An 11837-nucleotide genomic window follows, 5' to 3' on the forward strand; every position below is an offset into this window, starting at 1 on the left:
AATTCCCTCTTCTGTTTTAATACATTACCTGTGCACTGGCCCACGTCCAAAAACATTTTCCGTGTTTGTTGTTGCTGAACTTGGCTGGTCTGCAAAGATGTCTATCCAAAACTTTTTGGCTGAATGAGATCAACTCTGTGCTGCAAAATGTACAACCTTTCCCGAACTAGCAGCAGAGTAATGCACAGCTTTGAAGTCACATGTTCACCCAGTCCAGATCTCTCTAATTTGCGGTGTCCATATACTTTTGGCCATATATGAACATCAGTGATGCTAGTGATTTCCAGCAAACTCCACCAGTCTAGCTTACAGCTTAAATTCAACTAGATTGTAAACCATTTTAATATCTTAAAGGTACATGTCACTTAAACTTCAGATTCCCATAACGCTGCTTTTTGTGACTCTCTGCCCCCACCCACACTTTAACTGGTAGCTTTTACAAAATAAAAGCCTTTCACCCTCAAAATAACAAGAAGTGCAAGAACACACACACACTCTCTAACCCTCTCCTGTGTGTAGCGCTGCTCCTCCCCCTATCTGCTGATTGGCTGTGATGAAAGTGGCCGGTCCCTCAGCGAAGGGAACTCCCCCTCTCGCATCGGTCGTCAGGGCAGCCGTGGTCGTTACGGTTACGCAGCTGGCTATGGCCGCCATCCCGCTCAGAGCCACCGCGTTAGCCGCAGGGATTTGACCACCGTGAGAAAAAACTACAACTATTAACATTCCTCCCAACCTGAGCTCCGCCCTGTGTTTTCACCATTTGTCGTCCATCAGTTTAAATCTGAGTCCATTTCACGTTAATTCCAACTGTTTTGCCTTTTTATTTCCCATCAGTTCGCACCTGGAGATTTAACCTTTGAATCCTCCCCCTGTAATGTCTCCAATTTCCTCCACTCTAAATGTTTCAGCTCGAACCTCACATCTCAGATCCAGCTCTGGTTTCATCCCATAAAATTTTGGATTTCACTCCAAATCTCTCCTTTTAAACTTAATACCAGATCCCATTCCATAAAACGTGTATATTTGTGTCATGCGTACAGTGACAGGTGCTGTGTCAGTGTTTTCCTCAGCGGTATTTTTTATTTTTTCGGTGTCGTCTTTTAAAGTGTGTTTATGTCTTGTATCTCCAAGTGTGTTGTTGACTCTTCTTATACATTGTGCTTGTCTGTACGTACATGTTTAGCCTATACTTCAAATTTGATTAAAACGTATTGACTTTTCTTTTTTGACCTATATTCTCTAAACTACCCAACCCCTTCAGAGGCGTTTTACAAAGTACTGATTGATGGAACCTCAGTGATATTAAGTTCAGATCGATCTAAAAGAGAAAAGAGCTGCAAATTGTGGAAGCTGGAATCAGGCCCTGTTTAGACCGGGTATTAACATACGTCCTGAGTGTTCTGCTCGCAGGTAGTTTAAATGTCTTTAAATACACATGTACATAAGTAGGGGGTCCCCGCTCCATCTCTCCATCAGTTTGGGGGTCCTTGGCCTGGAAAACATTGAAGACCCCTGCTGTAGACTGTTTAAATATATGTCAGTAAAAAGTCAGCAATAACTTTATGTAGTGCAAAACAGCAACTTGAAAAGTACTACTGTCAACTGCCTGAGGTTAAATCAGCATACACCCCTTATCCAGTCCAATGACAGGAACACAGTCAGCCGTTCAAAGAGATCATGTATTTTGAATGTCCAATGTTCAAATAACATTTTAGTCCCGTCTTGTCTCATTAACAGAAAAGGGTATTTCATCATAGTTTTTATCATCAGTTATTAGTTTTGGCTCGTCAACGTCTCATCTTCGTAGCATTAAAAATAGTCGTTGACAAGTATTTTTCGAATTAAAACTGGAGTACATGGAAGATTGACAACGCATTTGGCCTAGACCTCCTCTTTTGCCTCATTCACTCAGAAAAAAACATAGGTCTCCTGTTACGAATGATTATTAGAAAAGTGAAGATCACTGTAAGTAATTTCTTAACTCAGAGAGCCTTTTATTTCCTCACTAATGACTGGTGTCTTTATTTTACTTTAATACCGCATATTTTTCTTGATGATGACATTAGTATGTGGACGCTTCCTGCATTCGACTTATAATCTTAGCTTTGTGTGGGTCTTTACAGCTCACTGTGTTCTACAATTTCTATCATGTCCCCACGTCGGGGTGCACGCACAACATCCATCGGAAACAGCAGCTGTTACAATATTCTGCTACGCACAAAATGACGTTGGTCTTTATTTGCATACATAGTGTCAAAAAAAAACTGTGTTATAGTACCAGACCGGAACACACCTACTTAAAGCTGGAAACTTGTGATGGGATCACTTGGGACACAGGATAATAACAGGTCTGAACAGGGCTTCAGAAAGTGTTTGGCTTAAAAAGTGACTGAAACAATCAATCATCCAAACTTTCGCTGATAAAATGTTTCGTTTTCTTCACTACGAACCACCTTATTCAATAAGTCTGAAGCTAAAAATTAGAATATGATGCGATTCCCTGCTGTATAGGGACTACTATATCCAACGACACGTGATCACGTCGCCCCTTCCTAGAAACCTTAAGCGGCCTTCATCCTGTTGTAAAGTTCCTTGTTGCATCTTTACAGAGATGCCCCGTCTGTTTCAGAAAGAAATTGTCACTGGTGTCTTGTTAGTGGCTCTGTAATAATGAATGTTATTTATGTGCTTGAAATTGAACTTGAGTTTATTTCTAAAGTTCTGTAAGGAAGACAAACCTAACAGGCCTCGTTAGCCTTTAAATGCAGCTCATTGACATTATATTTTTGGTGACGCCTTGTTTGTCTTCTAGTGTCAGCTCTTTCTTTTTATCCCTTCAAGGCTCTATTGATACACTGTAAAGGTGTGTTGGAGGCCTTTATTTAAAATGTATGTTCAGCCTCTTTATAGCTGCTTTCACGGTTGCTCTACATAGAAAAATAAGTTGTGAAGTGATGATGAATGACAGCTCAACAGGATTATACTGTGTTTACTTAGCCATTGATACTGCTGCTTACACCGACGGTGCGCGTTGGTTGACTCGTGACTGCTTTATTTCTGACAGGACGCAGTTGGCTCGACCAATCAGCTGGCATCCGGAGGGGCGGAGAACGGTCTTTTGGCGCCGCCACACAACGCCTTCGTACACCCTGGAGAAAGAGCTCGAGCCATGTCTGCGTCTGGGAAGGTAACGCACAGCGAGAAATTAGAGTGAAATTCAATGTTAAAAACTGCAAAAACGCGTTTGTCTCAGTGAGCAACTTCTCAAGAACACGTACGTACTTCCAAGTGGACTAAAAACAGCTTCATTGATGATTGTATAAGGAAATTACTCACACACAATAAGGAAAAGAGGAAATACGAATAAAAAAAGATTCTGAAATGTAATAATAGTAGTCATAATAACAATTATGAATATTAATAAAAACGCCAGTGAATGGAAAATGTGTTCAGTAAGTTTCCGGTACACGGTGCAAAAACAGAAAGGTAAATGGATTCATGATTATTTTTATAGGAAATCACATGACATGTATGACTATGTCGCTGTTCTATCCATCACCACACCTCGATCTGATTGGCCCGGCAGATCTTTGCTGGAGCATAATCAGTTGCCAACGGAGACACTCCAGACCAACTGTCTGGGGGAGTTGTGCTGGCCTCCAGGCCAAGTGCATAGTGGATAAATTCAATATTAAATTTATCAGAGAGTATATATCTGGATTCTATCAGCTGATTAGAAGTCCACATGATCCACTGGAGGGCGGCAGAGGAACAAACATCCTCTCATCTGAACTCCTCTTCTCGTCTTCCTCCGACTCTCTTTGTGTTCTTCAACATCAGAGGCCTTTGTTAGTTAGTCAGTTAGTTGAAAGTGTCACACTTATAATCTCAAGCTGCAATAATGTTTCTGCGTCTGCACCTCTCCAGAAATGTAGCTGAAAGTCAGCCCGAGGCAAACTGCAACAGCTGTGATTGGTCTGCTTTGTACACGTGTCTCAGTGAGCAGACAAGCAAAGAAAATTCTCCCTCCTTTTTCCTCCTATACATCATCTACTCAGACTCTCTTTTCTCTGTTGCAGTGATTTCAGCAAAAACAACATTTATTTACTCTCACTCCAACATCAGCCGCTCAGTTCCAGTTGCAATTGTTTGAAGTTCGCAGAGAAACTCAAGACATCTGACTAGTCTTTTAGTGGCGTTATTACATAACAATGCAGACACATCAACACAAGTATAAAAGCTTAATGGTGTGGGGCATTCACATAGTAACATCATCCACTGTCTCTCCCTCTCTCTCTCTCTCTCTCTCTCTCTTAGTCTTGTTCAGCCCGGGATCAGCTGGCGTTGACATTGGGTGCGTTGAATTCAGGCGCCCCGAGCAGCAGCCGGGACTCTCTGCACTGCTCCAGCGGCTACAGCACCCAGACCACCACCCCATCCTGCTCTGAGGACACCATCCACACACACAGTGAGTACAAAGACACAAAAACATAAAGCAACAACTCTTTCTTTCACGTTAATATTCATTATGCTTTTACAAATTACGTTTTATCGATCATTTAGCATCATACGAGATGTATTTGATCGCCTGGTTACACAGCTCAAATATGAACTAAAGAGGCAGATTCTCCGACAAAAACACTCACTGTCCGTCCGCCTCAGGTGTCCCCCCGTTTTATTTAGATTTCCTATTACTAAATCTGTTGAGCTGCCTGTCATCTGAATTGTGTTCTGGTTTCTTCAGTGTTTCTCTGGTGCTCTAGCTCCTCTCTGGTTCTCTGTTGTGTTTCTTTGGTTAAACTTCCTTCCTTCTCTTCCAGCTGTAAAGAGAGATCCTCCCCTCTATGGTAGGTCTCTGACTGCCTGTCCATTTATCTGTCTGCCTTCATGTCTGCTTACCTCCCGTGTAGTTTCAGGGTTCAGCTGCATGCCCTCACATCCAGCATGACGAATCGTTTTAGTCTGAGAATAATTAATCGGAAAGGACTGAGGCCCTGTTCAGACCTGGTATTAGCATGTGTTTTCAGCGATGCAATCACAAATAGCCAGCTTAAAGTACACACACTGAGGGCGCGTTTGAGAGCCAATCATTCAGACCACAATCCTGCATTAAATTGATATGTAAATATGTAATTCTCTGCACCTTCTCGTTAGAAATTCGACTGTGGTGTCATGAGACCGTGCAACGAGATTAGTCTCCATGTGATCCAAAACATGACAGAAGCTCCAACTCTTGAGAGCACCGTCAGGCCCGGAAAATGATTGGATTTAAAAAAGCGTGGCGACAGTGAAGAGCTGCACAAAAGCAAAGACACACGAAAGATGTGAAACTAGAGGGAATTATATAACACTTCTAGTCTATTTAAAATGTTATGTTTAAATGTCCCAGGCCCACAGACTGTAAGTAAAGATGGATAACACGAAGAAGAAAAGCCATTATGTAGAAAAAAAAATGTCACTTCTTTCCTCTTCAAACGATCTTTGGTTAATCACAGACCTCGGCTTGCAGAAAGGACCTATTAATACGACACTATGTGTTTACTGTTATTAGATTCTTCCCAGAATGAACATCATTGTCAGCTGAGATGACCTGTTATACCATTACACTGCGAGACGGCCTCGGATTATCAGTTTTGTTTTAAACCCAAGGATATTACATTTTCAGAATTGTTTCTTTGATTTATTTGTGTAATCGAGCTGTAAGACACAAATTGCACAGCTGTGGCCTCTGTGTTATCTATAATGTCGCCCCTCGTCCTGTGTGCGTGTTTGACCCTTTTTAATGTCATACTGTTTACGTCATATCCATTAAGTGACGTGTGCATCTGTTTTTTTTTTAACTTCATTATTCTGAACATTATGATGGATTTGTGCGTGTCTGTGGCCTAAAAGTAATTGGGTTGCATGCTCCCTGTTTTTGTGAGATAAGAGTTTCCACAATGATGCATCCCTGGTTCGCATACACCATCAGTGAGTCACTGATGTAATTACATGTTCCTGCTCCTTCTGTCATCTGTTCCTCAGATGAGGAGATGCAAACACTTTGAAACTGTCATCACAACAAGCCAACATTTTCTTTGTCTCTCTCTCTCCAGCTGATTACGAGTCCATCTCTCTCCACGGAGACGGCGACTCCATCTCCCTACGTCACCTCCCCCACGGCAACAGCCAGTCGGACTTTGACAAGTCCTCGACCATCCCGAGGAACTCCGATCTCAGATACCAGTACAGGGAGTTTGTTCAGGCCAAGCGTCCCGCCTCCACCGTCAGCCTGCTGGCGGAGTCCGAACTGAGTGGCGGCTCCGTCCGCCAGCTGCCGTCACACACGGCCACCATCAGACGCAAACCGTCCTCCAAGCCGGCGTATCGCAGGGGCACAATCAGCGGAGGGGTTCCCATCCCCATCAGCACCCCGCAGGTTCCCCTCAAAGCCTTCGGAGGAAACGGCGGGAGCGACGAGAATGTTTTCATAGCTCCCCCTGCTGGAGGAGTAGGAGGTTTAGGTCAAAGTAAACTCTGCACCTCCACACAGAGTCTCAGTGCGCTACCTCCCTCTTCCTCCCCGTACTACCAGCTAGTTCCAGGTCAGATGCCCATCCCTGTGCCCATGCCCACTGTACCCTCCGTGCTGTCAGAGCCTAGCAATACCAAACAACAACAGCAACAACAGAGACAGTACCAGCAACAGCTGCAGCAGCACCAACGCAATCAACTGCAGCAGCTCCACATGCAGCAGCAGCAGCACTGGCAGCAGCAGCAGCAGCAGCAGCAGCAGCTTCAGCAGCAGCAGCAACAGTTTCAACAGCCGCCACTGCTTCAGCAACACCAACAGGATCAGTATCAGCAGCAAGATCTGCACCGACAGCAGCTCAACCAGCAGCACCAACAGCAGCTCAACCAACAGCATCAACAGCAGCTCAACCAACAGCACCAACAGCAGCTCAACCAACAGCACCAACAGGATCAGTATCAGCAGCAAGACCTGCACCGACAGCAACTCAGCCAGCAGCACCAACAGATCTTTCCGCAGCACCAGCACCCGGCCTCCGCTGCCCAGGGAGAGCCCTCCGTTCTGGGCCAAATTGCTAACTATCCAGCTCCTCCACCCGCCAACCAGGACCAGAATCCAGAGCAGCTGACCCAGGAGGGAGGTGGAGGCGGAAATATGCTGACCCTCATCAGAGGAGTCAAGCTCAGAAGGACCCTCACCAATGATCGCTCCGCCCCTCTCCTGCCTCCACCAGCCAATCACAAGTGAGGCTGAACAACGGGTCGTTTTGCTTCCCTTGCTGGTGAGCTGTTATGTTTACTGGGCTCAGCACCCAAAGGTGGCACCAGAGTGTCGCCAGCACAGACTGCACAGAGCGAAATCACAACACACTGATTAATCCGCTGGAACTCGACACGTTTTATTTGATAAACTTCCGCTTCCTTTAAGGCGTTTAGATTTGTGCTTTAAATATTTTGGAGATTTAATTGTCATTTCCCGTTGCTGCTGCAGGGACCATCTTTTGCCTTTTTTCCTCTTTTTTTTGCTTCATGTTTGCATTTGGATTGTGTGTAAAGTTTTCGTGTGACTCAGTCTTACTGGTAGAACTGTCAGTTGTTTTAGTTAGCACTCACTTCCTTGTCGGAGGAACAGGAAGCTGTTAGTGTCTCCTCATCAGGCCCCCCAGGTGTGTTTGATTTGCTTCTTTTTTTTCTTTTTTTTTTTCTTGTCTAGACTCCCAAGGGGGTTTATTGAAAAGTCCAGTAGCTCCACAGTGTGATTGAACTGTGGTGTGTAGAGGTTTTAGTCTGCCGGCTGTGGGTCAGCGCTGGTCCAGTTTATTTGTTTGTTTGATTCAGTCATCTCAAAGAGGAACCGACCGCTTCTGCCTCTGGAATAAAACGTTGACGGGGTCTGTAGACTGTAAATATATTAGAGCTTCACCTGAGGAGGCTGGATGTTTCTTCAGCCTGATGAGTCACAGTTTGGACTCCCTCACTTTTGAGCGGTGGCAGTTTCTGCCTCCGGGATGCCAAATGGTGCCTCTTGAAAACTAAATCTGTTACTGTGGGCAGAAGTCTGGTTTACCTGTAAATAATTAGCTGGTTAGTACGAGGAAAGATGACATGAAGGCAGCAATTTGTCGGCAACTTTAAGAGGCAACGCTTACGTTTCAGGAGAAGCAGACTTGATGAGGTTTCTGCTGGGAACATAGCTGGCTATGATGAGCAGAACTGTCACTCGCTATCACGGCGGCCGTCGACACACAGGTCCTTAACGCATTTACAGGAGACTCACTGCCATGTTTGAAGACTTGATCCAAACCTGTGGTTGAAACTTTTCAGAAGCCAGGCTCATGTTGAAGACTGACAGAGGCCTGTTTAGTCTAAACATTAATTATCTTTCATTCTATACATAAAAGAGTCCAAAAACACCGTTGCATCTAGAAATGACGAGAAATGTGTTGTTTCGTTTAGATACAGCGTCGTCTTTTCACACTTTGTCTGCCAGAGCGCAGTTGCTAATCTATTTTTATTTCTACACCTTAAAATGATCAGTTCAGCACACGACACACATCTGATAAGCATTTGTTAAATTTTAATATTGGAGACAAGTTTAAAGTCTTAAATATAATTACATGAATTTCATTCAATGATGATAAAAGTTTTGCGTGATTATTTGAAGAACATCAGGCGATGATAACTCTGTTATTAGCCAGATATTTCGCCAGTAATATATACAGTATATCCCATCAGATGTCAAAATCTCATATTTCTTATTAATTTTACACATGAGCAGTTTTTGAATGTAGACGTGTGATTGTTTTTTCTTTTCTCCAACATGGTGGTATGTTTTTTTTTTTTTAATCTACTTCGAAAGTAAAAAGTCTCTGATGCTTGTAGTTTAAAAAGGTCGGGTAATAAAACTTAAATGTCTTTTTGTTTCAACAGACGAGGGAGCTGACGTGTTTAATAAAGACTCTGCTGGAATTTTTGTTGTTTAAGATAAGATAGTCCTTTAATTTACCTTGAATTAAACTATTTATCGACAGACTCTGCTTGGGCTGAAGTAGCTGGCTCTATTTTAGCTCACGTCTTTGATCGAGCGGCTGTTGGCTTTTCCCTCAGCTGAGTTTTCCAAGTCTTAAATCAGTTTATCCGCCGCAGCCTCTGTGTTGACGAGTCCCCCCTGATCGATGAGAGCGAGTTAATCAAACGCAGATCAGATTATTAAGACGTCAAGCTGCCTGTTTCCTCTTAAAGTTGACGATGAGAAGCAGGGCCGCACCCTCAACTGAGGCCTGAGGTCAACTTGACATTGTGACGAATCTAAATGACACGAGGAGTTCATTACGGCTGAATTGAATGCGTTAGTTACTCTTTTAATGAATCCAATAAACGTTTGGTCTAAAAAATGTCTGAGTTTACATTTGTAGAAGAAGAGAAGCAATGAGCTTTTTTTTGGTCTCAAGTTACCAGCGATTATTAAAATGTTGTTTTCGCTGTTTTAATGTTCAGCTTCACATTTTGACCAAATGCTTTAAAATGTGACTTTTTAGAAAGAAAACTCAAGTAAAAGAAAAGTTAACATTTTCCACCAGAATGAAACAACTGAAGCTGCAACCATGTAGGAAAATGAAGCACGATCAATTAATCAAATGTGGAAAACAGACACACAAGACGTTTGTTAGGAGCTGTGAGTATTCCTCAAGTCCTGGCTGCGGCCCTGCTGCCAAGCTGCCCATCAGAGATCAGCTGCATGCTGGGAAATGCAGTCCAGTCTCTGTTCAGCTGGTCCTGGTCTCTTCTCAGTGAAACCTTTGTGTATTTTTTTTTTCCATTCAGCCGCTGATTGAAGTCTTTTTATTGCTCGTGACACAGAGAAGCTGTACTCTGATTCCTCTTTATTCATATGATTGATTGACTGGACCCGATAAGCCCCACAGCAGTTGTGTATGTATATATTAGCGCTTCTATTCCTGGGAGAGATCTAAATCTATATATTAAAAAGTATGTATGCATATCCTGATCGTATTTTTCTGTTGATTTCTTGATCCGACGATGTGATCGGGCCCGGCGCCGCCGCCGACCTTCGCTCGTCGTATTTTTGTAGAAAAGCTTTAAAGGAGGAAACTTCCTGATGTTTGAGGATCTGGAGCCTGATTGGACGCCTGACTGTCGAGAAGCGAGCGAAGGAATACACGAACGAAAGACGTGAACCGACAGAATGTTGACATGTTGTGTTCTTCGCTGTGGGATCAATAATAATAATGATGATGTTGATGATGAGAAATGGTTCTTGGTGTTTTTATTGAGTCCTGTGTTTATTGTCTCTGGGCAGATGCAACAGTTACCATCAAGCATTTACTGGGATCAGTTAATATTCATTTACTAGATATTCTCATTAGTGAGGAAAAAATACCTCTGAGGTCATGGACACTGCTGCTGACCCGTCAGCTACAGAGTGTTGTGGTCAAGGGTTGAAACACTGAATGAGTGTTATTATTCATAGACTATTATGTAGGTATGCTACTGGTCTGGCCTGCTTGAGATCCAATTGGGCTGTATGTGTTCCCCGAACTAAAATGAGTTTGACACCCCTCATGTAATGAGCACCCATGAAAATATTGATCATAGAATCATTTTTTTTCCATCTTAATTCACAACGTTCATATGACAACCCAGAAAACCCTCATCCAGTCAGTTTCAGAGGAGCAGATACGATGAGCCAGCAGATCCTCAAACGTCCTCAGGGTGTAATTTAGGACAGGGTGGGGTGAACACCCAAGCACCAAACTCTCTCCAGGGAGCACACTGAGCACACTAAACCCTGTGTGTGTGTGTGTGTGTGTGTGTGTGTGTGTGTGTGTGCGTGCGTGCGTGCGTGCGTGCGTGCGTGCGCGTGCGTGCGCGTGCGTGCGTGTGTGAGTTTAAACCACTCGCAGCAGTAATTTATAATCTGTTCCCTCTGTTATCATGTGCTGTCACTCTGGGATCGCCTCAGTGAGTTATTTTCCATCTGAGAAACACATGCTGAGACGCAGACACCCTCAGTAACCCTCAGTGCAAATGGGATGGAGCTTAGCTGGTGTCACAGTCAGACTGAAACTGATCTGTCTCCAGGAAGTATACACAGCCTCTCTAATGGCAACAAATCCAAACAAGTGTTTACATGGACGCTAGTATTCCTGTAATTAATCCATAGTGCAGTGCCCGTCGGAAGTATGTATTCCTATAGTGGGAGCCTACAGGTGCTGTGTATGAGGATTAGTGGAAATATTAGAGCGGAGAAAACCTATTTTACCGATATATTTTACATTTCTTATCCAAACAACGTCAAACTTAGCAATGCACATCTTCGTGCCCGTAGCGAGACACCTGCCCAGTTTCAAATCAATCGGGCCAACGGTTCGCGAGATATGCGTGCCACAGACAGACAGACGGACAGACACACACACACAGACGCTTCTTGATTTATAGATAGATGGCGGACTACATGCTAGTTTTCCTGCCGGAGAAGATATTGAGCCTATTAGGGTTACCAGGGCAAAATATCATTTCTCCTTGAGTTTGGTTTCTTCTAAAGCCGATTTGTAAACAGTGCTCAAGATTTGTGCGCATGCTCCGCCTCTTCCTCTCCGTTTTTGGTGAATTTCTGAAAGTGGCTGTTTTTGATGCCATGGCAACCGGAGTAGTGGAAATATTAGAGCGGAGAAAACCTATTTTACCGATATATTTTACATTTCTTATCCAAACAACGTCAAACTTAGCAGTGCACATCTTCGTGCCCGTAGCGAGACACCTGTCCAGTTTCAAATCCATCGGGCCAACGGTTCGTGAGATATGCG

General features: G+C 43.6%; 1 protein-coding gene across 2 annotated transcripts in view; it reads left to right on the plus strand.

Moving 5' to 3' along the window:
- mtss1 (MTSS I-BAR domain containing 1) overlaps positions 1 to 10813 on the plus strand; it is a 62287-nt gene extending 51474 nt beyond the window's left edge. Inside the window, exons 11-14 of one of the 2 annotated variants that reach the window (XM_084542466.1) lie at positions 3065 to 3187; positions 4318 to 4468; positions 6096 to 7292; positions 8941 to 10813. In XM_084542466.1, coding sequence (XP_084398592.1) covers positions 3065 to 3187; positions 4318 to 4468; positions 6096 to 7258 — 1437 coding nt within the window. In that variant the 3' untranslated portion in view covers positions 7259 to 7292; positions 8941 to 10813. Of the gene's footprint in view, positions 1 to 3064; positions 3188 to 4317; positions 4469 to 6095 lie in introns of both variants that reach the window. The other variant, XM_084542465.1, reaches the window with a different exon arrangement.
- Positions 10814 to 11837: the final 1024 nt, after the last annotated feature.

The sequence above is a fragment of the Chelon labrosus genome (genome assembly GCF_963514085.1).
Source record: "Chelon labrosus genome assembly, chromosome: 4".
Lineage (NCBI taxonomy): Eukaryota > Metazoa > Chordata > Actinopteri > Mugiliformes > Mugilidae > Chelon > Chelon labrosus.